The sequence below is a fragment of the Diorhabda carinulata genome, chromosome 9 (genome assembly GCF_026250575.1).
Source record: "Diorhabda carinulata isolate Delta chromosome 9, icDioCari1.1, whole genome shotgun sequence".
Classification (NCBI taxonomy): Eukaryota; Metazoa; Arthropoda; class Insecta; order Coleoptera; family Chrysomelidae; genus Diorhabda; species Diorhabda carinulata.
Window position 1 is genome coordinate 9363689 of NC_079468.1, and position 24702 is coordinate 9388390.

General features: G+C 32.0%; 3 protein-coding genes and 1 long non-coding RNA gene across 8 annotated transcripts in view; 2 read left to right on the plus strand and 2 right to left on the minus strand.

The window, feature by feature from the left end:
* LOC130898276 (uncharacterized) lies at positions 1 to 3767 on the minus strand. 2 transcript variants are annotated; one of them, XR_009059867.1, is made up of 4 exons: positions 978 to 3767; positions 680 to 920; positions 366 to 528; positions 1 to 311 (listed from the first exon to the last, which is right to left on the minus strand). It is a non-coding gene; the product is annotated as an uncharacterized LOC130898276 (long non-coding RNA). The 2 variants fall into 2 exon arrangements; XR_009059866.1 differs by having other exon boundaries at positions 366 to 603.
* Positions 3768 to 4342: 575 nt separating this feature from the next.
* Positions 4343 to 5110, plus strand: LOC130898094 (tigger transposable element-derived protein 1-like). Its single transcript, XM_057807139.1, has one exon. The coding sequence runs from the start codon at positions 4343 to 4345 to the stop codon at positions 5108 to 5110; it is 768 nt and encodes a 255-aa protein (XP_057663122.1).
* A 2825-nt stretch (positions 5111 to 7935) lies between these two features.
* On the minus strand, positions 7936 to 8967 carry LOC130898095 (uncharacterized). Its single transcript, XM_057807141.1, has 4 exons — positions 8929 to 8967; positions 8702 to 8852; positions 8638 to 8649; positions 7936 to 8562 (listed from the first exon to the last, which is right to left on the minus strand). The coding sequence occupies exons 1-4, from the start codon at positions 8965 to 8967 to the stop codon at positions 8153 to 8155; spliced, it is 612 nt and encodes a 203-aa protein (XP_057663124.1). The 3' UTR covers positions 7936 to 8152.
* Positions 8968 to 16927: 7960 nt separating this feature from the next.
* The window catches only part of LOC130898275 (uncharacterized), a 47303-nt gene continuing 39528 nt past the window's right edge, over positions 16928 to 24702 (plus strand). For 2 of the 4 annotated variants that reach the window (XM_057807447.1, XM_057807451.1), the window contains exons 1-3: positions 16929 to 17226; positions 19155 to 20095; positions 24280 to 24560. In XM_057807447.1, the coding sequence (XP_057663430.1) occupies positions 19194 to 20095; positions 24280 to 24560 (1183 nt within the window). In that variant the 5' untranslated portion in view covers positions 16929 to 17226; positions 19155 to 19193. Of the gene's footprint in view, positions 17227 to 19154; positions 20096 to 24279; positions 24561 to 24702 lie in introns of all 4 variants that reach the window. The other 2 variants (XM_057807448.1, XM_057807449.1) reach the window with 2 other exon arrangements.

Consider the following 24702-nt stretch of genomic DNA (forward strand, 5'->3'; position numbering starts at 1 on the left):
ACACTTTTTTAGGCTAAGAACTGACAAAAAAATAAATATTCTTAACAGGCTTGCTTAAAAATCTAATTAATCTAATAAATTTGATAAAATGATTAAAGTTCTTCGCTTTCACATTTCTAACTTTGTAATTCCAATCTCCAATTTCTACAAATCACAAAATATACTAAATTATTGAAACCATTTTTTTTGTGAGTGCTTCTCATTTCTTTTCTTGAAACTTTTAACATCATCTTGGTAGCAAATTAAAGTTTTCAAAGACTCATATATTCTTAAATCTTCTTTGTCCTTACATTATAATACCATATCCGACACTGTAAATCACAAATTTTGTTGCAAAAAACCTTACTATAAGATTTGCCACTTACCCAATTCAGTTTTACCTTAAATGCCCTGATCTCAATTATTTCTATGCTATCCTAAACATTTGCTTTGTTCTGAATTTTTAATTCTTAGTATCAACAGTAACGTTTCTGTGGTAATTTTTGGTATTTGGTTTTTCATTTTTAATAATCTTCCACATCTTTCCATCTATAGTATGTTTAACAACCAAAACAAAACAAATTAAAATAAGTTTTTGGTTTGTAACTGATATAAGCTAAATACCTAAAATTATGTTTTCCACCTAATCATACTTTAAAAACTTATTCTAATGCTTATAATATTTTGTGTGATCACGTACCTGCTCTGTATGTTCCAATTCTTAATAATATGCCTTATACAAAGTAATCTTCTGGATTTTTCTTCTTTACACATAATCTTGGTTCATGGATTTTAGAAGATCTATCATCAAAATTTGCCTCTTGATTGATCTTCGGTAGTAATGACTTTTTGTTGAATGCACAATTTTTGTCAGATCTTAGTGAATTCCTCCTCCAATTTCTTGATGTGGCATTGATGGGATTTTCCATGAGACAATATCTCTGCAAAGAAATAAAGGAACAAATGTAAAGTACCGATTACTGTTATATTGAAATTACCTGAAATATCTATTGAAAATATCAATATTGAACCACAGCTTCTCTTCTAATTGATGATACTTTGATAGCATCTAGAGAGGATACATGAAAAACCCAAAACCATAGACTAATAATTATATCTTCAAATGACAAATGGGTGCCTTCAAAGAATGAGCCATTAGTAATGCGGCTGTAGTGTTTACATTTTCTACAATATACTGTATATTCTATATTTCACAATAGCACTTGTTGATTCCTGCAATTTTTCTTGGGGCATCTTTTTAGTTGTTTTAGAAAGTGATCTTGTTGGAATGCCAAGATTACATCTTTCTCATCTTGTTGGAAATTAAAAACAAATTGTTTGTTAAATGCTTATTGACGGAACCATTGTTGAGATTTTAAGATGAGCTTATTTCGAGCACAAATATTCAAAAATTCTTTGTAGAATATTCACATGTTTTTCATTTTACTAAAAATCAACTTAAATAAATAAATCTTACATTAGTAGTATGCACATTTATATAGTTAAGTAATCAAGTAATAGCAATTGTGTAATTGTGCATTTTGTTTACAAGTTTTGAAGCAAGTTGTATGTATCAAAAATTTACACAAGAAAATAGACAACACTACCGCTTCATTATTTTTTTACAATAATTAAACGTTCTCGCCACACCTAGAATAATGTGTCCACTACATATCTTTATAGATCCATGATTTTGCTTTATTAAGATATGATAAACAATAATACCATACACTACTAAAATGAAAGCTTGAAAAAGTTATTGAAACATAAAATAAATAAATTAGGATAAAGGTTTTTATCGCACATATCTAGGCATTCTAAACTAGATTTAGGGGTAGGCGAGATACCTGTCATCACTGTTTTCCATACTTCAAGTTCTGTTTTAACCACTGATATGTTGCTTTCGGGAAGTAGTGACGAGTATATGGAATACTTTACGATGTTTGGTAAACCTTTCAACCAATTGTTGAATTGTATGATCATGTAATGGAATGAACAAATTAATTTTGTAATACGTGCATACAACGCGTGGTATTCGCAATATACCACCATTTTTTTCAGTAAATCCTTTGCGTCTTCATATAGATGAAGATATTCAACGTCAGTTTTGTTTCTCAGGAGTTGTGACATTAATAACATCATCTACATGTTTGAATGCCGTGATGAGATCGATATCAATTGTTTGTAATTGTTTTGATAGCGACAATATATAGTTCATAACTTTTTGAAGAATCACTAAACACATCACAAAATCCAAAAATCGAAGCGTACTTAGTAATTTGACGGCTTGTTGCGATGTTTCCTTATTGTGATTGAGTTCTTCGAAAGCATTCACAATCGCTGAATAAATTTCCTTGAATCTTATAATAGCTTCATGTGGACCCACCGTGTTTCACACATTGAGAGCTAGCTTTTTTGGTTACCAACGGGTAGTAGCTCTTCAAGCTCTAGAATTTTTTCCTTTAACAGTGCAATGAGCAAAATGTCGAAAGTAGGAACCAACAGATTGCACAATCCCAATGCAATTTCGGACATTTGCTAATGAACATGAATCAGCAATCGCAAGGTTGCCCTACAGTATACATAAAGAGCAAAAGAACATAAGCTTGGGCACCGGCTAGGGCATTTTTCCATTTACTAAAAGGTTCGCTTACCAGGTAGCCAATCTTTTGATGACCGCCTTTACCTTCATCAAGCGAACGTCCCATTGCCACGCAAACTTTGCAGTATGCTCCACTTTTATATTCCAAATATGACAACCAGCGAAATCTCTCAAGCCTTTTTAATCGAAACCGCAAGTTTCGTTTTGTGAAAATAGGAAACTCATAATAATAAAATTGGACTTTAAAATATTCATCCAAGATTTTTTCTTGATTCGCGTAAAAAACCAACATCCAACTTAGCTACTGTTGTAAAAGATAAGGTACCAGGCAAGCTGGCCTGTTGCAGACTAGATGTAGATTCGGCAGTTGAAGGTATCGAACAGGGCACCAGTAACATGGCATCGATTTCGATATTGTGATTGAGGGCCCGCTTGCCATCGCAGTCTTCTTATCAGCATGCAAGGTATCTGAAGCTTCGATAGTTAAATCTAAATTTGTTTCTTTATTAGAAACCCCTTGACTACACCACTCTTTCCAGTAGTCCATACCTTTAATTTATCACCCTTCCTTTTTCCCCTCCATTTTTCGACAGTAATAATGATTCACGTATCTATCCTTAACAGGGTCATCGAATAACACTGCTCTAAAATTACTCACTTACACGGTACAATACTGCCGTAAGCGCGGTCACGCGCCGCTTATATAGCTTCCACAAAGCACCGCTCTTTCCGACCTAGGTGCGTGGTGAATAATCGAGAAACAATGCAAAGTTTCCATCCAACACAAAATAGTTCGGCTACTCGACTAGAGATGGCTTTACTGTGCGCAACGTCCACTAGTTCAGCTGCAACTGCGTCTGCCTCTCGTCAAAAGATGACGCGAGGCGCTACTATATGTATTCAAATGTAATAATTTAACTCTCTGCACTTCTCGTATTTTTTCGGTATAATATTAGGTGATTTTTGTTTATTTTTTTGGGCTAAACTTACAACTAAAATACAGTAAGACCCCGCTTAACGCTGTTTCGGTTTAGCTCTCTTTTATTTCAACCCGGGGATTCCTCGAAATCACTCACAGCATAAGGGGATTCACCGAAATATTATGCAGCGATAAGTTTCAAATACATATCCGAATGAGTTTACTTGTATTTCTTGTTTAGTGCCGTATTGTACAGACATATTTTTATTATTGGAAACATTTGTTGACATTATTGTAAATAGGTATTAATTTACATATTCAATACTATATTACAGTGTCAAATATTTTGATCTTTAGTTTTTTACTATGGGTGATAATGAAAAAGAAAAGAAAGCAACCAGAAAAAGCATTTCACTCAAAACTAAAATGGAAATGATAAGAAGAATAAAGAAAAAATACTGTCATCGGCAACTGCAACTACGTCAACCTCTGCAACTAGAATTACCCGTTCTAGAAATAATATTATAGAGGGAATGGAAAAACGACTGTCTATATAGATTAACGACGAAATTGACCGCAATATGCCATTAAGCCAATCTAACAGAATGGAAAAAGCTAGAAGAATTTTTAATTACATTCAGGCTGAGACAATTGACAAAAGTGAAACCCAAGAGCGATGAAAGGCATATCTAAATCAACTTTACCTGTAATTTAGTCTAATAAAAAATCATGGATAACTGCGAAAATTTTCCAGGATTGGTTCACTGAACATTTCTGCCCGTCTGTTAAACGTTATTGCGAAATTAAAAAACTTGAACAAAAAGCACTTCTGTTAATTGATAATGCTCCAAACCACCCAACAAATTTACTATTCAGACTTAACAACATGCATTCCAGTCGAAGTGGTTTTCTTGTCGCCTAACACAACTGCCTTAATTCAACCAATTAACCAAGGCGTTATATTAAATTTTAAGGCTTATTACTTGCGGCGAACCTTTAAGCAAATGTTTGAAAAAACAGACGGAGAAGAGAACAAGTCCGTAAGAGAATTTTGGAAAAACTACAACATCGTGGATGCTGTAGAAAACATAGGCCTTTCTTGGAATGGGGTAAAAGAAAGATCTTTGAAAGGAGTATGGAAGAATATTTGGCCGGATTTAAGTAAGAGCGATGACGTTGGACACTCTGTCGATGCGGATGAAATAGTGGAAGAGATAGTGAAATTAACGAAGCAAACCGGTTTTGAAGGGGTAAATGTGGAAGATGTCGAAGAAATAATTCAAGAAGCAGCGGCTAGTCTTTCTAATGATGAGCTCAAGGAATTAACTGAACAAAAAGAAAAAAAAAATGTTGACAGCAGTGATTCAGAAGAGCAAAAAGAATTTTCGATGGCGTTTGTAAAAAGGAGTTTGTCTACCATAACTGAAATAATGGATAAGTTAATTGAAAATGATCCGAATTTTGACAGGAGCTCAAAAGTAAGGCGTGGTGTTAGATATGCTCTATCCGTTTATGAAGAACTTTTAAGAGAACGACGCAAAAGAAAGAGGCAAACATTGTTAGATGCTTTTGTCACAAAAAGGCAGAACACTGAAAACGCGGAAGGCTAACTAAATATGACTGACTTGGAATTTTATTTGCTTTTATTTTTGCAAGAAATAATATGGTATTAATTTGGGCTTTAAGAAATAAATGTTTGGTTTTATTTTTATTAAAAAACATACTTTTTAAATTTAATACCTAACCAATTTCCTAGCCGCAATATTTACATGTAAAGATAGCCTCATTTAGCGCTGTTTCGCATTACGCTCTACTTTGATGGAACGTATCCCCCGCGTTAAGCGGGGTCTTACTGTATTAAGAAAATATTAAAAAGAGTTAAATTCTACAAAAAAAGTTACTCTTCTTTGATTCGTGTAACTCAATCGGTTATCGAGTTATTTGCTTCTAAAAAGTTCAAGAAATTTTAATTTTTTTCCGAAAAATTGTTATTATTCCTTAAAAAATATGTAACAATAACAAATTTTTAAACAAAAATAAAAAACTTCAAAGCAAATGCTCAAAATGCCCACCATTTAATTAAATACACTTTATGATCCGCTTTCGTAAAGATCTCTTAATATCAAAATCACATTCGTGAATTAAGCCGTTGTTTAATTTTTCGTTTCCTTTTCAAGTAGGCTTGTGTCGTTATTAGACAGTTTGTGTAGAGTTTAATTTTTCGTTTTTTTAAGTTGGCTTGTGTTACTTTTAGACAGTTTGTGTAGAAGGTGAAACGGGGTCTTTACGCTCTAAAACTGAGCACGGTGCTACAAAAAAATCACTGCCAATGAAGAAGATGAAATTTTAATTTGTGTTACGGAGAATCCAGATATCAGTACTCGCCGATTAAATCTGCAAACAGGTATAAACCAATCATCTATTTTTAGAATACTGAAGAGGGAAAAATTGCCCATTTTTTGCAAGATAAACAAAATGTTAACCCAGATTTTCTGGATACAATTCTTTTTACTGATGAGGCAACATTTACCAGACGAGGAATATTTAATTATAAAAATAATCATTTGTGGGATTCTGAAAATCCACATGCTATGAGGGAAACACATTTTCAGCACGAGTTTAAGGTTAACATTTGGTGTGGTGTAATATGTGGGTATTTAAGAGGTCCTTTTGAACTTGAACTTCAAGAACATTTACACGAATTACTAGAAGATATACCTCTCGCTTTAAGACATAATATGTGGTTTTTCCACGACAGAGCACCACCACATTATTCTTACAAGTTCGTCAATACTAAAACGAACAGTTTTCGCATCGATGGATTGGTCGTGGAAGTGAGTTTGCTTGGACACCAAGAGGCCCTGATTTAAATCCTTTGGATTTTTCAATTTGGTCGCAAATGAAGGCATTAGTTTACAAAGAAAAAATTACTTCTCTTCCACAACACCGACGGAAAATAGAAGAAGCCGCGGATGTAATTAAAAATAATAGACAAGGATTATTTGATATTAAGAGATCTTTACGAAAGCGGATCATAAAGTGTATTGAAGTAAATGGTTAAAAAGAGTAACTTTTTTCTGTAGAATTCAACACTTTTTAATATTTTTTTATTATTTTAGTTATAAGTTTAGCCCAAAAAAAGTTTACTTTGATTTAATTAACAGAAACAAGTGTAACTATCGCCCTCTATTAGTTATGTTAAATTAGAATACAAATTATGATTCTTTATGCAAAAAAACGTAAAATTGCCAACTTTCAAAGAGAAATTGTGAAAACATAAAAAATTATTGCGAAATTCAAAATTTAAAGTTACACTTTGAACACCCCGTATCTCGGAAGCTGGCAATATTTGCATAAGGCATGTTGAGCGGAATCATCATATTTTGATGTCTAGAATCTACAGTTCAGAGATTGGACATTCTTAATGAATCACCCGTCCCCGTCCCATTTCAGTTGGCCCTATTGAAAAAAATTACTAATTATTGCTTTTTCAGCTATTAAAAACCGGCAAATTGTTTCGTTTTGAGCACTTTATATTTTCTATAAACATTTTAGATACTTTTACAGGAGTTACAAGTCTTAAGATATGTTATAATTACAAACCAAAAAAACAAAAACCAAATGTGATCAGAAAAGCTTAAATATTAAACATACTTTTAAAAGTTACCATTGCGTAACATCCCCTTGATTTTTAATAACTGCCGTAATTCTTTGAGGCATGGAGTTTATTAAATTCTGGCAGTATTCGAGAGTAAAATCATCCCAAATTTCTTGTAGTCTTTCTTTTAATTCCATGACAGTTCTAGCTGGATTTGCACGCCACTGCTTTTTCATTTCATGCCAAAGTGTTTCTATTGGTGATAAATCTGGACTACTTAAAACCCACTCTAAAAGTGGAATATTGTCTAAGAACCATTTTAAGGCCTTTTTTGACTTATGGCATGCTGCTCCATCGGATCAATAAGTATTTTGAAGTAAATTTTGAGCATTTGTTTTGAAGTTTTTTATTTTTGTTTAAAAATTTTTTATTGTTACATATTTAAGGAATAATAATTTTTTTTAATATTTTTTTATTATTTCAGTTGTAAGTGTAGCCCAAAAAAGTTTACTTTGATTTAATTAACACAAACAAGTGTAACTAGCGCCCTCTATTAGCAATGTTAAATTAAAGTGCAAATTATGATTCCTTATGACAAAAAACGTAAAACTGCCAATTTTCAAAGAGAAATTGTGAAAACATAAAAAATTATTGCGAAAATCAAAATTTAAATTTAAACTGATTCTCGGAAACTAGCAATATTTGCATAAGGTATGTTGAGCAGAATCAACATATTTCATCATCATATAAAATTCACTGTCGATATAATTACCAAAAAATTATATAGTATGTTGTTCCAATTTCACCATCTATATCTTGAGTTACGAGTGGATGAAAGTGCTTTTCGCTAGTACACGAGAATGGCAATAAAAACATTTGATTATAATGATGAAAAAATACGCAGTGTCTGTTATCATTGCACAACGAATTTTCAAAGACCGATTTCTGTTGAAGAAAGGCTTTTGTTAACCTTAGGTAAGTAATGTACATGTAATGTAGGATATTTATTTTTTAGTGTTTTTATTATAATTTACCGATCAACAGTTTAGTTTAACTAAAGAGGGTACATATTCTGAAAATGAGTTGCCAAATAGGCTGAGTCTGCAGATGACGGAGGTGAAGAAACATTCGAATAGGTCGATGAGGCCACTGATGATACAGCAGTTGAGTGGTGCTGACGAAAATGAATATTTTCGGAGTGAGAACTGGTAGACGGAGGTGACATTTCTTGGATTAATATGTCTTGGAATTTGTTTCTTACACGTAGTTGCTGCAGCGGATCCATTTTTTGGAAATATGGCAGGAGGGACCTCAGGAATAGAGAATTCTCGTCTTCCGGTGTTTCAAGTAGAGCAAGTTTTTTTGCCTCTATATTTAATAATTGTTGTTCTACATCTTCTTTCTTTTCAGGTGGTGCCTTTCTTTTAAAACGAGGTGTTGCTGTACTTTGGGATGGCGTGTTTTTTTATCAAGATACAAGCTATCTTTGATTTTCATTTACTCGTAAACCACCACTGTTGGCATTGACTTGTGAAATACCATCCTTAGCACCTACTTGTGGAACCTTGGCCATTGGGTTCTCTTGTGTAACATCAGCAGTGACAATTCCTTCTGAAACATCGACAATTCCTGTAATTTCCATCTTCATCTGAGGGGTCGCCTGAACGAGGTTCACGAACTTTTTTTAATTCTTTCGCGAATTGATCTAGTAAATTGCGCCATTTTCTTTTTGCTTCGTTTTCTGGAAGAGAAATCTTGTATAAACAACTATGCTATGTTTTGTTACAGGTACCTATCTACTGGACTCGCTTTTAGGCAAATTGCCTTTACATTTCGCATATCAAAGTCATCAGTTGGGTCTATAGTCATAGAAATTTGCAAGGCTCTTTGGGACGCACTTCAGAGAATACATATGCCTGAGTCTACCGTTAGATATTTTGAAAATGTTGCAGCACAGTATTTCAAAAAGTGGAACTTTCCAAACTGTTTAGGCAGTATCGATGGAAGAGCACATAAGAGTTAAATGTCCTTCAAAATCGGGCAGCATGTTTTATAATTACAAGATTTTTTTCTATAGTACTAATGGCAGTTGTGGATGCAAATTATCATTTTTTAATGATTGATGTGGGTGCCTATGGAAAAGGTAGCGATATCAATATATCCAAACACAAATGACGATTGAAGTACAAATTGATGATGATCTCCATGCCCATTTTTTTGGCAAAATTCTACAACGAATGAAGCTGCAACTCAAGTATGTATTCCATTAAGAAAGACAAAAGTAGTTTGTAAAGTAAAAGCACCACTACCAAAAAAACTGTATCAGTTCGTGAGGTTTCTGACGATCCACCAAGAATAGGATTTTTGGGTTACGAAGATTTACAAAACGATAGAAGTATGAAAAAGTTGGAATTACATTGAGTTTCTTTAAAACTTTATTAAATTTCTTTCAACCAAAAAGCAAAGGTCAACCTGCTTTTTATAAAACTCTAGATACACCTAATAGATTACTATTGTTTTTAATAAAAATGAAGTTAAGCATAACCTTCGATGCAGTTGATCGTCTTTTCAAAGTTTCAAACAGCACTGAATCCAATATTTTCCATGAGGTATTTATGAAAACACCAAAACTTGGATTTTTTGGCCTTCTAGAGAAGCAATAAAGGAAACAATGCCTTCATCATTCAGAAATTAACCAGGGTGCCGAGCTATCATTGACTGCACAGAGCTTTATTTTGAAACTCCAAAAAGTGTTGAGATGCACGTACAAATGTATTCATCTTATAAATCTAATTATACAATCAAATACCTCATCGCTATTAATCCTTCAGGAATGATCACTTTCATCTCAAAAGGTTATGGTGGTGAATCCACTGATGGATTCATCGTCAATGATTCCAGATTTTTGAAGTAGTAGAACCAGATCAAATTCTGGCAGATAAAGTATTTTCACAAATAAGAATAGCTCTTGTACATAAATTAATATAGTTTTCGTTAGATTTTCCAAAGATAGAAAAAAATTTTTCTATCTTTGGAATAACTTCATTAAAAAACTCTTCATCACGTTGAATTTTGAAGTGAACATGTTGCTGCATGGAGTACATGAAAAAATGGTAACTTCTCACGCTCACTACGTACATTGAAAGCTGAATTTAAGTGTAGTTTTTGTGTTTCTTTTTTAATGTAATCTCATTATCATCATTAACATCAAATAATCAATAAAACTTTGTTTATTTTGGTAATCAACAATGAATGAATTGGCCCACGAAAATAAATATTTTATTTCGAGTAGTTCGAATTCTTCTGCATTAAAGACTAACCCATCAGGACTGCATGCTAGTTGTAAAAAATTACTAGCCCTGTGTTATAAATTTCTTGTTCGCAGCCAATTTGTCGAAAATTTCGCGTCCAGTTTTGATTCGATGAGCTTTTTCACTACAAGTGATCCTGTTCACTCGTCCCTTAATCCAAACAGAAGATTTCGACTGATTTATAGATGACAAACATATCTCGAGCCACTTTTGTTCATCTACCACCACATTTTTTTGATAAAAATCTGCTCAAATTGAAGGACATTCAAAAATTTACAATTTATGTTTTCTGTTTTCATTTAATATGGATTTCCAGGAATGGTATACTTGGAAGAAATTCTTACGTTGTAGTGATAATATGTGATTGAGGAGTTCCCTGTTAGCTCTTTCTTGTTACTTTTTCATTTGTTCTCTCGCTTCTTTTTCATCGATACATTGTTTTTCAGCCTTAATTATATTAATGAGATAGCACGTTTCTTCCATATGAATCTCTGTGATGTTCTGCACATCCTTGAAGGTATAAACTTTCCTGTCTTAAATATTTCCTATATCAGAAGGAAACAATGATTTAAATGTGCAGCCCTTCCGATATTTCTCGTGTTGGCGTTCATGCGGACGATTCCAAATCATTGGAGTGACAGTTTTTGATAAGGTGCTTTCTTCGTTGGCAAAAATGCAAATTGCAGCAGCATTCTTGCAAAATAGCATTCCTGCTTTACAGGTGTATTGTGCAGCACAAACGACTCGCCCATTTACATTATCTATCTGAAAAATAATCATAAATTATTGAAAACTCATTTATAACGATTCAAGCTAACTAATAAGATACATAACATACATAAGAATTTATCAAATACTTACTGTAAAAACAGGTAAATAAACATTTTCATTCTTTTTGTGCTGTAACACCAGTAGTTTCTCTAAACACGGATCCAATTTGCTACCTTTCGCAATGCTCTTTTTACGAAAATTTCGTGAATCAAGTGCTTGAAATCCTCATTATAAAGTTGTATTATGCTTTTCAATGTAAAAGATCCCTCCAAATCAACGGTTCCGTTTTACCCGAGAATTTAATAAAACATCCACGAATAGCGAGCACATCACCGACTCGAGTGACTTGCCAAGCGTATATACCAAGAAAACTTTAATTCAAAAATTAGAAAATGAATCGAGAGATATTAATTAAAGTAAGCCAATTAAAAAAATATGTAATCACTTTTCAAAAACTGAGGAGAAAAAAATATTGAAAATTATTAACTTAATATTGGAACAAAAATCTAGGTATTATTGAAAATGCACATGAAATAATATCAAAGTCAATTAAGAAACTGAAATTCCCATTTTTGTACAAAATATTACTATGGTTTATTTCAGAAACGTAATAAAATCTCAATAGGTATGCAAAAGGACCACAGAGTGACCCAACGAATATTTAAGCCACTTTCATAGTTTGGCATTGATTTCATTGTAAATTTTTTTTTATCATGTGCAGGTAGTACCGCCCAGGTTGAGGTCAATATATGGGTTTAGCCTATTGTTGTAAGAAGGAAAGAATTTTATTTCAACAGGTTAGCAAACCTTCTTTTAAAAATCCCTCTTCTCTTCCAATGTGGACGATTATTAGTCTTTTCTCTTTACCTGAAGGCACCTTAATACCTGTTGACAGGCCTTCCATGAAAGCTTGGCGAGCACCAGTTATATTTTTGTCTTGCCACATTTTTGGTACTGTATAACCTTCATTAATCCACGTCTCATCAAGATAAAAGATTTCTTCTGCTCTGTTATGTACTGCTTTATACTTCTTAAGTATTTTCGACGCCAGCAAGCAATTTCATAGCTTTCCAGTAAAAGTGCTTTATGGTTATGCTTTTCCCAGGCAAAATCCATATTTCTGAAGCGTATTACAAAAATGGCGTAGCTTGGTAAGAAGTTACAAAAGTACCAAAGATAAAAACAACAAAACGGGTAGAGTTGCAAGTAGATTTATGTTTTATGAACAAATTGATAATTTAGTAGGAGATAAACCACCAATTAGCTTCCAATACATAATGAAGTCATGCTGCAACGAAAAACGGAAGCGATATATCACAAAAAGTAGAAATATTTGAACAAATACATCAGAAGCTAACTGTAAATAACATCATTTTCCTTTCATTATAATTTTGACACAAAATTTAATATCAGTGTTTAAACAAAGTCTCCTATATCTATTCTTTAACAAACCAAATGCATTTTCTGTAACAATTCTAGTAGATGAATGTCTACAGGGTGATTCATTAACAATTGACTATAGTCATGAGAAAATCAAACAACCAAACAAAGATCAAGATTCCTATTGCAACAGAAAAGATTCTCATAGCTTGATTATATAAGCAGTTTGTGATCTTGATAAAAAATTTTTGATTTATACTGTGGGAAACCAGGATCTCTTCACAAAAGGGTATTAAGAACATCAGCAATTTATCAGAAAGCGAAGAATCCACAATTTTTTACCAATTATTACCACTTTTAGGTGATGCAACTTATCCAAGTTTGTCTCGGCTAATACCTCCTTTATAAGACATGGGTGCTCTTTCAGAAGAACAAAAGCAATTTAATTATACAGGGTGATTCATTAAGAATGTCCAATCTCTGAACTGTAGATTCTAGACCTCACAATATGATGATTCTGCTCAACACGCCTTATGCAAATATTGCTAGTTTACGAGATACGGAGTGTTCAAAGTTTAAATTTAAATTTTGGTTTTCTCAATAATTTTTTATGTTTTCACAATTTCTCTTTGAAAATTGGCAATTTCACGTTTTTTGGCATGAGGAATCATAATTTGCACTCTAATTTAACATTGCTAATAGAGGGCGCTAGTTACACTTGTTTGTGTTAATTAAATCAAAGTAAACTTTTTTTAGGCTAAACTTACAACTAAAATAATAAAAAGATATTAAAAAGTGTTATATTCTACAAAAAAAGTTACTCTTCTTTGATTCGTGTAACTCAATGGTTATCGAGTTATTTGCTTCTAAAAAGTTCAATAAATTTCAATTTTTTCATAAATAAATTTTATTATTCCTTAAAAAATATGTAACAATAACAAATTTGTAAACAAAAATGAAACACTTCAAAGCAAATGCTCAAAATGCCCACCATTTACTTCAATACACTTTATGATCCACTTTCGTAAAGATCTCTTAATATCAAATAATCCTTGTTTATTATTTTTAATTACATCCGCGGCTTACAAGTATTGACGAACTTGTAAAGAATAATGTGGTGGTGCTCAGTCGAGCAAAAACCACATATTTTGTCTTAAAGCGATTGGTTGGCAGTTCAAAATGACCTATTAAATACCCACATATTACACCACACCAAATGTTAACCTTAAACTCGTGCTGAAAATGTGTTTCCCTCATAGCATGTGGATTTTCAGAATCCCACAAATGATTATTTTTATAATTAAATATTCCTCGTCTGGCAAATGTTGCCTCATCAGTAAAAATAATTGTTTCCAGAAAATCTGGGTTAACATTTTGTTTATCTTGCAAAAAATGAGCAAATTGTAGACGCTTAGGTAAATCTTGAGGTAATAAATTCTGAACAGGAGTGTAATGATATGGATGCAATTTTTCCCTCTTCAGTATTCTAAAAATAGACGATTGGCTTATACCTGTTTGCAGACTTAATCAGCAAGTACTGATATCTGTATTCTCCATAACACAAATTAAAATTTCATCTTATTCATCGGCAGTGATTTTTTTTTGTAGCACAATGCTCAGTTTTAGAGCGTAAATACCCCGTTTCACCTAAGCGGCTGTAAAGATTTCGGTACAGTTTGTAATTGGGTTGCCTTCAATTTAGGTATAATTGTGAATATCTTCGAGACGCAGCTGGACCACTATAATTTGACTGAGCAAACACACAAATCATATCACGCTTCTCATTATTGGAAAAATTCGTTGTGCCTAGGCATTATTTGATAAATAACTATTACACTTGTTAATTACTAAATTGTTAATAAATGGTATACTAATGTATTACTTATTCTTATTATTATGCAATTTTTGCTTCTACACAAATTATCTAAAAGTGACATAAGCCTACTTAAAAAAAAACGAAAAATTAACCACGGCTTAATACACGAATGTGGTTTTCATATTAAGAGATCTTTACGAAAGTGGATCATAAAGTGTATTGAAGTAAATGGTGGGCATTTTGAGCATTTGCTTTGAAGTGTTTCATTTTTGTTTACAAATTTGTTATTGTTACATATTTTTTAAGGAATAATAAAATTTATTTATGAAAAAATTGAAATTTATTGAACTTTTTAGAAGCAAATAACTCGATAACCATTGAGTTACACGAATCAAAGAAGAGTAACTTTTTTTTGTAGAATATAACACTTTTTAATATCTTTTTATTATTTTAGTTGTAAGTTTAGCCTAAAAAAAGTTTACTTTGATTTAATTAACACAAACAAGTGTAACTAGCGCCCTCTATTAGCAATGTTAAATTAGAGTGCAAATTATGATTCCTCATGCCAAAAAATGTGAAATTGCCAATTTTCAAAGAGAAATTATGAAAACATAAAAAATTATTGCGAAAACCAAAATTTAAATTTAAACTTTGAACACTCCGTATCTCGTAAACTAGCAATATTTGCATAAGGCGTGTTGAGCAGAATCATCATATTGTGAGGTCTAGAATCTACAGTTCAGAGATTGGACATTCTTAATGAATCACTCTGTATAATTAAATTGCTTTTGTTCTTCTGGAAGAGCACCCATGTCTTATAAAGGAGGTATTAGCCGAGACAAACTTGGATAAGTTGCATCACCTAAAAGTGGTAATAATTGGTAAAAAATTGTGGATTCTTCGCTTTCTGATAAATTGCTGATGTTCTTAATACCCTTTTGTGAAGAGATCCTGGTTTCCCACAGTATAAATCAAAAATTTTTTATCAAGATCACAAACTGCTTATATAATCAAGCTATGAGAATCTTTTCTGTTGCAATAGGAATCTTGATCTTTGTTGTTGATTTTCTCATGACTATAGTCAATTGCACCTATAACTCCATTAAACTGTTGTTTCTGTTTAAATTTACCAGCAATTGTCTCTTTTTCTTCACTGGGCAATTTTATGTATATATTTTTTATAGATATTGACAAGACAATCACTCTAAGTAGTGACCTATGTGCTGAGCTTAAGCTGACATTGAACTGTACAGAAATTTGCCTTAAACTCTGTACCCAGATACTACATTGTTAGAAGCATAAAAGCAAAATGGTACTATATTCACTTGTTTAGGATATCTGTAAAAGTTTTTTCATTGGTATTAAATGATATTTTGAAATAGTATCCTGCACAATAATTTAAAATATCTAACGTTCAAATGGAAACACAATTTTTTGTTTTGAAGAGACAAAAACAAGTTTGTTTCACAACAATTTTTAACAACCACCCAAATTAGAAGAATGCTCAAATTTTTAATTCACAAATGTATAAGGTTAATAAGCACATACCAATAAGCTCGCTGATTGTTTATATTGTCATTCGGAAATGGCGTTCATAAGTGTCTGAATAGTATTGCTGGACTGTGTGTTCTATTTTTTTTTTCATTTTTGTAAGTGTACGAAGTTCCTCTTCGTCTGAAGATGAAGAAGTGAACCAGCCAGCCTTGGTATCTAATGTACAATCTACAAATTGTACATTACATTAAATTGGTTAATATTTCTCATTTCCAATAAAGTATAAATAATGAGGTATACCAGTATACTAAGAAATGCTATATATAGTCATCAACCTATAGTCATTTTCGTATTCCATTAATTGAGTAGCTTTTGTGGTTATGTACATAGATAAAAGATATAGGATGGTTATGTTTTAAAATTTGTCATTTGACATAAAACTCACGGGAAGTTTGCTCCAATTTATTCTTGTGTACCAAGATCATGAGCGTCGAGCTCATAGGTTTCGTGCACAAAGTGCTTGATTAATTGGATAGCAACAATAGAAACGCGCATCTTGATATTTTGCAAAATATAATGTTCATATAATTCATTCAAATTGTTAGCTGCTCCTTTTTTATCTACCTATTTACATTTTAATCATCAAGGACAAAAAATCTTTGTAGCATGAAATAATCAAAAATTCAAGATGGTAACATTGCTTACACAGACTGGGTACATTCGGGATGGTCACAAAAACCGAGACAGGGATTCGATCTAATACCAATCGTAGTTGTAAACCAATTAATTTCTTTTAGTATGAAAGGTGGGAACAATTTTAGATATTTAGATAAATTCGTCTAATAGAAATAGGAGTACATTCATTGCAAGAAGTTTGGCAAAAAGTTTCTTCTAGTGGTTGTTTTAAATAGCTTAGTTCATTGAAAATATATTTGATATTGTGGCTTCATTTCGAACTAATGATTGATTAAACTTACGAATACGTTTCACAAATAGTTTTTAATGCTGACAAACAAAATTTGATAAAAATTAACTTTAGCGCCAAAACCATAAAGACCAAAAGATGGCGCCTCCCATTGTTAGTGAAAATTGTAAAATGGCGGATCAAAGTTTGGTGAGCTAGTGCATATAAAATTATTGGATAGAAACATGTTTATTAACAGATTTTTGGTGAAAATTTTTTTCATTTAGTTAGCCGGTAGTATAGATTTTTAGTATCGTGGCATTTGTGATCCAAACAAATATAAGATTTCGTGTGGTTTCTACTTATGAATAGACCTTGTCCACATCTTATGTAGCCATATTTATGAAGTTTATATTGAAAATATATCCGATTGCTGCAGTTTCCAATGAGAAGTGAGTACTATCTTAAAATAAAGTCTAATTTTCCAATGTTATAGAATCATTTCTATACTTTCTTGGAAGCTCATTCGTTTTAATCATCCAAGAAGCTAGGGCATAGCGTTGATTTTGTTGATTTCATGTCAGAGGTCAAGATTGATTGGATTTATTTAAGCCGTACACTTCCTTACTTCTGAATATTTGGTACTGAATTCATTAAATTTCGAAATGATTAGTGAATATCTTCAAACCAGCGGTAATATTCAAATTTTCTTACACATATATGAGCTTCACATTTTCAAGGTTACTTAGCTCTTCTTTTAGAAGAAAACATTCATATGGCAATATAATGGTTGTTAAATGTTCTGCACTTTTAACTGATTGATTGAATATACCTAGAGGTAACCTTTATTTTATAAGTCGAATAAAAACTTACCCTTTAAACTAACAATCAATATCAAAAATATCACTTCACAATTTTTTTATCATTTCTGTAATTAAATTTCTCACTTTCATTTTTGAGCTTTTAACTTCAATATAAAATGCTTCATATACTTGCAACTTTATTAAATACCTATGTATGAGTATTAATATCTATTTTCATTTTTTTAAGGACCATTATTAAAATATTTTACAGCCAACTCTGTTTTAAAATGGAACAACTAACTATAAAATGATAGTACATTATAGACACTTATTACATGTTTTATTACAGTATTACATTTAGACGTCTATGGCAGACACATTGCATTCTGAACGATACAATTTTGCTATTAGTATAATAGTAATATATACTATTTTTCGTCAGACTTAAACATAATCTAAATTATTCTAACAAAAAATAAGAAATACATGGCATTGTTTATAGCTCAACTATTTATTAATATATTCTTGGAATAAGTGATTTAATACTGGAATAAACTATTCCAACTAATTATAGATGCATTCATTACAAGATTTAATATATCGATCCATCTTTTTGTTGATATATTCCTTTAATTTTTTACTTCTTAGACCTTTTGTTTTTGTTGATAAATCATATTGATTTTATGTATTTTCTGATTGAAAATTAGTTTTTCTAAAAGGTAAAATTATTAACATTTTAATCTATTTCTGAGTTTATCAAAATATCAGAATGATACAAATTTTAAATTGTTTTTTTTTTATTAAGTTTATACATTTCTGGTTTTTAGGGAATTTTATTTATCTTAAGTATTCTCAACTCCTGTTTAATACAGATAAATTTTGGCCAAAACTGTACTCCCCAGAGTGGCAAGAGTCAAGTGTCGACCCTCGAGAACCCAGAGACATTAACATATAACATGCTAATATGTGAACATGTATCACAATTTATTGTATGTTTCTATTATTTGTCATTTTATTATAATTAAAATTTAAAATGTGAGTAATCAGTATCATTACAGTCTACTTACACGACAATAACTCCTGCATATTTATTGTTATAAAGATTATCTCATTTTCTTTGATTATGGATTTTCTCTGGCTTTCTGCATGATAAAAGCAAAGGTGCCGGAGTAAATACGTAGTTATGACAAGAATAATATAATGTTGGAAGTTTAAAACTTTAAAAACTTCTTCAATTTTGTTTTTGTTCCTAATATCAATGGCTATAAAATATGGCTCTGCTAATACTTTCTTTTCCAAAGAAAATCGTTTATAGAGCAGATTTCTGATAAACACCTGACTAGGTAAATGGACAAAAGAAATTTTGGTGACTATGGCAAAATGTAGTCTTTTTTGGAATGTAACAGTTTTTGTTTCTAGATTTCTTGAAAAAATTTCTTAATATCTGAATATCTTTTTGCCGATAATTACCAGGATTTTCAACTAGATTATATTTCAAAGTATGTTAAATATATTTTCTAAAACTCAATTTAAATCATTTATGATATACTTGCTAACAGCTCATTAATTTGTTTTAGATGGGATGGCTAAGCAACATGAGCTAACCAGTATTAATTATGGATCCAGTGGGGCCATGGTATGCAACTCCCTATAACCGCCTTGCTAGTGTGCAAGCGGGATCAGGAAGTGGAGAATTACATCACCATTTAGCCACAACAACTGCAGGTGCTCCCCCGACGACAACCACTCAACTTCTACCAGGTGGATTTCTCTCCCCACCTCCTGTAGGATATGAATCAGTATTTACTCCTCTTTTCCACCATGCAGCAGCAGGAGCCAAACCTGCAGCACATTATGTGTCTCAGGTCACACAACAAAGAGCACAAGCCTTGGCACAAGCTGCTGCTACTAAACAATCTGGGGATGGAGAGTTCCATCCCCAAACTCAAGCTTTTTTTGAACAAGGTGCTGCAAGTGCCTGGCAGCAGAGTAGCCCTTTTGGGATATTACCCCATGAAAGTGTCGTAGCCACTACAACTAGTAAAACTTACGAAAATTTTAATGCTCACTTTGCAGCTGCGCAAAACCTTAACAACCATTTAAATTCTCAAATTGCCAAAACTGGTGCTAATAGGGCTCAAAGTCCACAAGTATCAACTGCATCAACAAAAAATAATGCATCACAAGGCAATTCAAGTAGTTTCTTTCAAGTCCCATCCAGTATATCTGACAATGCTTCAAGTACTAGTAAAACTTTCTCTTCATCCAACACATCTAATATACAACAATCATGTATTGTATCCTCTCCTCCCACCACTGTCTCTAAGGATTATAGAGTTCCACATCCTTCTCCTCGTACCACTTTTTTAAGTTCTCCAAATACTTCTCGTACTACCATTGAAAAAACTTTTACATCTCCATCTAGTAAACAACAGGCATCACCTGTTCAACCCCAAATTCAAACCAAAGCCCAGACGAAAATATATTCTGAGCTAGGAAATCAACAAGAAAGACAGAGGTTAGTTTTTATATATCTTGATTTAAGGTCTTAAAATTAGTTTTTTTATAATTGTACTCTAATAACAAAATTAGAAACTAATTTGAAATACATAACTATTAAAATAAGTAAAGTAATTCCTATTAATATTTTGCAAAAATTTGGAGAAAAATGTTTAGAAAGAACTGAATCACTTAATAAATGTGGAGAAAAAATATCGAAACAACTATCTATCAAATTGGATCGGAAATTTAACTGACACTGACATACCAGATGAAGTGAATGAAGTTTTATCTTTAGGTCCCAATTGTACACAAAATATTTCAAGGAAAAAAATTACCTGTGACAAATATTTTATATAATATAGTATCGTAATATTGAATGCAACATAAATCATCTAAATAATGAAAATCAAAATGAAATAAGATCTGTACTTGTAATATTATCACTAATTGTAAAAATGAATAGAAAAACTAAAAACACTAGAATCTTATCAAATTTCAAAATGTAACTGAAACCAAAGAGTTTATCAATAAAAACAGAAATCTCAATGTTTTGAGAGCAGGTAAATCTAATAAAATGGTAAATAAAATTATTAAATGATGATACAATATGACCCTACGAATTCTTATTAAAAACAAAATAATGATCTAATTAGATCTTGGGAAGAACTTTTTATTTTGCCGTCAGAGGCAAAAAATTGACAATTCACATTGCTTTACCTAGAATATATGGTTAGCCAAAACTGCACAAATGTAGCATACCTCTTCGACCGATTTTTTCAAGTATTCACACTCCTATTACCCCGCCAAAACAAATACTCTAACAATAACACATGGAATTTCAAAGAAAAAATTAAAAATATAAAAATTCCTCATTGATTTCGTTAGATTAGTTTCTTTATAGACAAATATTTCTATTACAATTGTGAAAAATATATTGATAAAAAATGGGACAAAATTAAAGATTATATAGAAATACCTCAAAATGAATCTATAAAATCTATAGAACTTATACTTGCAACAACGTACTTTAAATAAGAAAATGAAATATACAAACAAATTGATGGTTGTGCTATGGGAACTTCCATTTCAAGTGATATAGCACAATTAGTACTGCCCTAAGCAAACTTGATATAAATATACTATTCTTTTTCTGATTTGTAGATGATTGCATTACTGCCGTACCAAAGAATCAAATTGAAAACATAAATAAAAAATTCGATTCTTATCATACAAAACTGACATAATTGAAATTGAACAAAATAATAAAATCAATTTCAGTGATAATAAGTTTGGCTGATAGATCTATCCAACTATTAGATCCTGAATTTAGATGCTTAGCTATTCAAAAAGCGAAATATTGCATTGAAAGAAAATAATTATCCGCAAAAAATGATAAATAACATAATCAAGAAAAGGATAAACAGATACTACAATCAATTAAAAAACAAAACATAAAACAACAATTAAACTCTAAAACGCCCAAAAAGAAAAGATCTCTCAGTATTTAGAAAATAGACTAAAAGATCATCAGTATGATAAAAAAAAATAAAACCATTAACAAACCATGAAATATCAAAAAAACATAACTTCAATTATAAAGATTCAAAAATTCTTAAAACAGAATCTAATACATGATGATACAACTACAAATAATTTGATTGATTAAAGACTGCTACATATTTAAGATGTAAGGACTAAGTATAAATTGATTTTTTCTTATTAGAACATTTTCTATTTTGATTTTATTCTTATTTTGATGTTCATGATGTAGGTGATCTATTGATTAATATAAATACGCAAATTATCAGTGTCAATATCATATTTTGATAAAGACTTGAAAAAAAGTCGAAACGTCAAATTTTATCTTCCAAAAATTATTAAATTTAAAAGAGGTCTAAAATCAAGAACATATATATATATATATATATATATATATATATATATATATATATATATATATATATATATATATATATACAAAGGTTTCCGTGGTCAAGTATTATGAACAAAAGAACTAGGTTTACACGGTGGTTTCAATCTGCCTACTCCACGCAATGAATCACCCCTTTTTTCAGTTGATTACAAGGAAATGGAAGGCTGAAATAATAAAATATAAAATTATTAAAATAAAAAAAAAAATGATATGCTTACCCCATCGAGAACACTTTTGACACTAACACAATCACTGCTGGTCTTGAGTTAACTGGTGAGCTAGACGCCTGGACTTTGTAATTATAGGGAATCATTCGCGGGTTTTGGGCTTTTGGCGCGCGTGAGAACTACATTATTGGCGGGAGAGGTAATAAATGTGTGGAGATCGACTTCTCGGGGGGTTTTAGAGGAAATGTTATTGTTGGCAGGAGTGGTATTGGAGCGAAGTGTATGAAGAAGGTGTTTCCGGCAATCTCTGGCTGTCATCCTTGTGTTCAGACAGTTTGGACGTTTTTCTATTTCGATAGTTACTCGAATAATCCTGGACTTGAAAGAGGTGAGTGAGTCCATGGTTTTGATTATTTTGAAATCAATTGTGTGTCCACGACATGGACACTATGTTGGAGAAGGGTGGAAGACGTCGGTTTGTCTGGCCAATATACAAACGGGGGCAATTTATATAGTGTTTATTGGATATTTTATCTTTGACGCATCTGATTACGTAGAGGAGTTTCTGATTTGGTTTCAAGATTGTATTGATGTAATGAAGAAACACCCTCAGTTGATCCTTCAATCCAGTGGAGGAGGCTGAAGGAGTTGAAGATGAAAATTTGTGAATGCTCCTAGAGATTTGAGATTTGTTGTAACCATTTTGAATCAATGTTTGAATCAATTGATTTCAGGTGGTCGACTGGAGTCGACAGTCAACGAGATGGATAGTGTACGAGTGTATCAATGAGTTAAGTTTGGCTGGATGATGATGGGATTGAGCTTTGAGGAAACGATTAGTGTGAGTGGGTTTTATGACTCCTCCACATCCATCGTCAACTGTATACAGAAATGTACGCCATTCAGATGGAGTAAGAAGTAATCTAGAGTATCTCTTCCATGGGGCCAAATGACAGAAATATCATCAACATAACGTAGCCAACTACTTGGTTGGAGGGGGGAGAAGGTTAGTGCTTTATTTTCAAAATGGTCCATGAAAATATTGGCAATGACAAGAGAGAGGAGGGATCACATGGGGGCATCTTTGAGTTGCCGATAGAAATTTCCTTGGAATATGAAGAAGGTGTTGGGCAAACAATGTTTGATGAGCGAAAGGTAATATGGGGCGATGTAGTGACTAGTGCTTAAGATAAAGTTTCATCGATGGGAATGTTGGTTAATAAGGAGATAATATCAAAGCTGACAAGAATATCTGAGGGGGAAATATCGAAACCTTTGAGTAGGTCGATGAAATGACGAGAGTTTTCGACGTAAGATTGGGATTTTTCAGCAAATGGCAGGAGAATTCCAGCAAGATATTTGACCAAGAGTTGGGTGGGACAATTAAATGCACTAACAATGGGACGTCTTTGGCAAGCGCCTGTTTGGCATATTGGGGGATAGGGGTTTTGGAATAGTTGTTAGTTTGTCCATATGAATAGTTTTTGGAGCGAAATAAGTTTGGATAGTTTTCTCTTTTGATATATGCTGGCCTTTCTCGTTAGATAAATGATGGAAAGTGTCAATCAATGGGTCTATATGGAAGGAGTGGATTTGATGAGAAAATATTGAGAAGTCGGAGATTCCAACGCTGTTCTTACGCGTACAAATCTGAACATATTTCTTTATCCTGACCGCGGAAATTATTATATATATATATATATATATATATATATATATATATATATATATATATATATATATGTATGTATGTATATATATATATATATATATATTCAGTAAAATCAATTTTTGGAACCATTGGTCATTTATAATGAGCACACTATTTTTTATCCACCAATACTCACAATTACACTGTCTGAGGCGCGTTTTATTGTCTTTAGAGACTGAACATGTTTTGACAACCATGTTTTTATCTCCATTAACTGAACGCGCGTCAGACAGTGTAATTTTGAGTGTTGGTGTAGGGGTAGTAAATAGTGGGATCAGAAAGAAATGAAATTTAAATGATCTACTGAAATATTGATAGAGAAATGTGTAAAATTAGTATATATGTATATACTTAAGTTCGTAGGTTATATAGCTTTTTTATTTTAATAGATCTAGCAATGAAGATAATCAAAGTCAGTCTTCTCCTATAAGTTTTTCGATAATGGACGCCCCAGGCCGTTTGAACTACTCTGGTAGTAATTCATCTGGAAAAAGACCGCCACAATTTCAGCATAATTACAGACATTACCAACAAGGCAGTTCAAATTCTGAAGAATTTCAGAGACCTAAAAGTGGATCTGATTACAATAATTCGAATGGACCTGATTGTAATGTTGTTGTACCGAGAAGACCAAGTCCACTTCAAGCACATTCCCAGGCATCACCTTTAGGTAATTATTGAGTTTTATTTAATTTGTTGTTTGAACCAAGAAACAAACTTTTTTTTCTATTAAAAAATAAAAGAAGGAATTACTCAAGTATAATTTTGAGTAATTTGTTACAAACATATATTGTTGATTCAACCAATTAGCA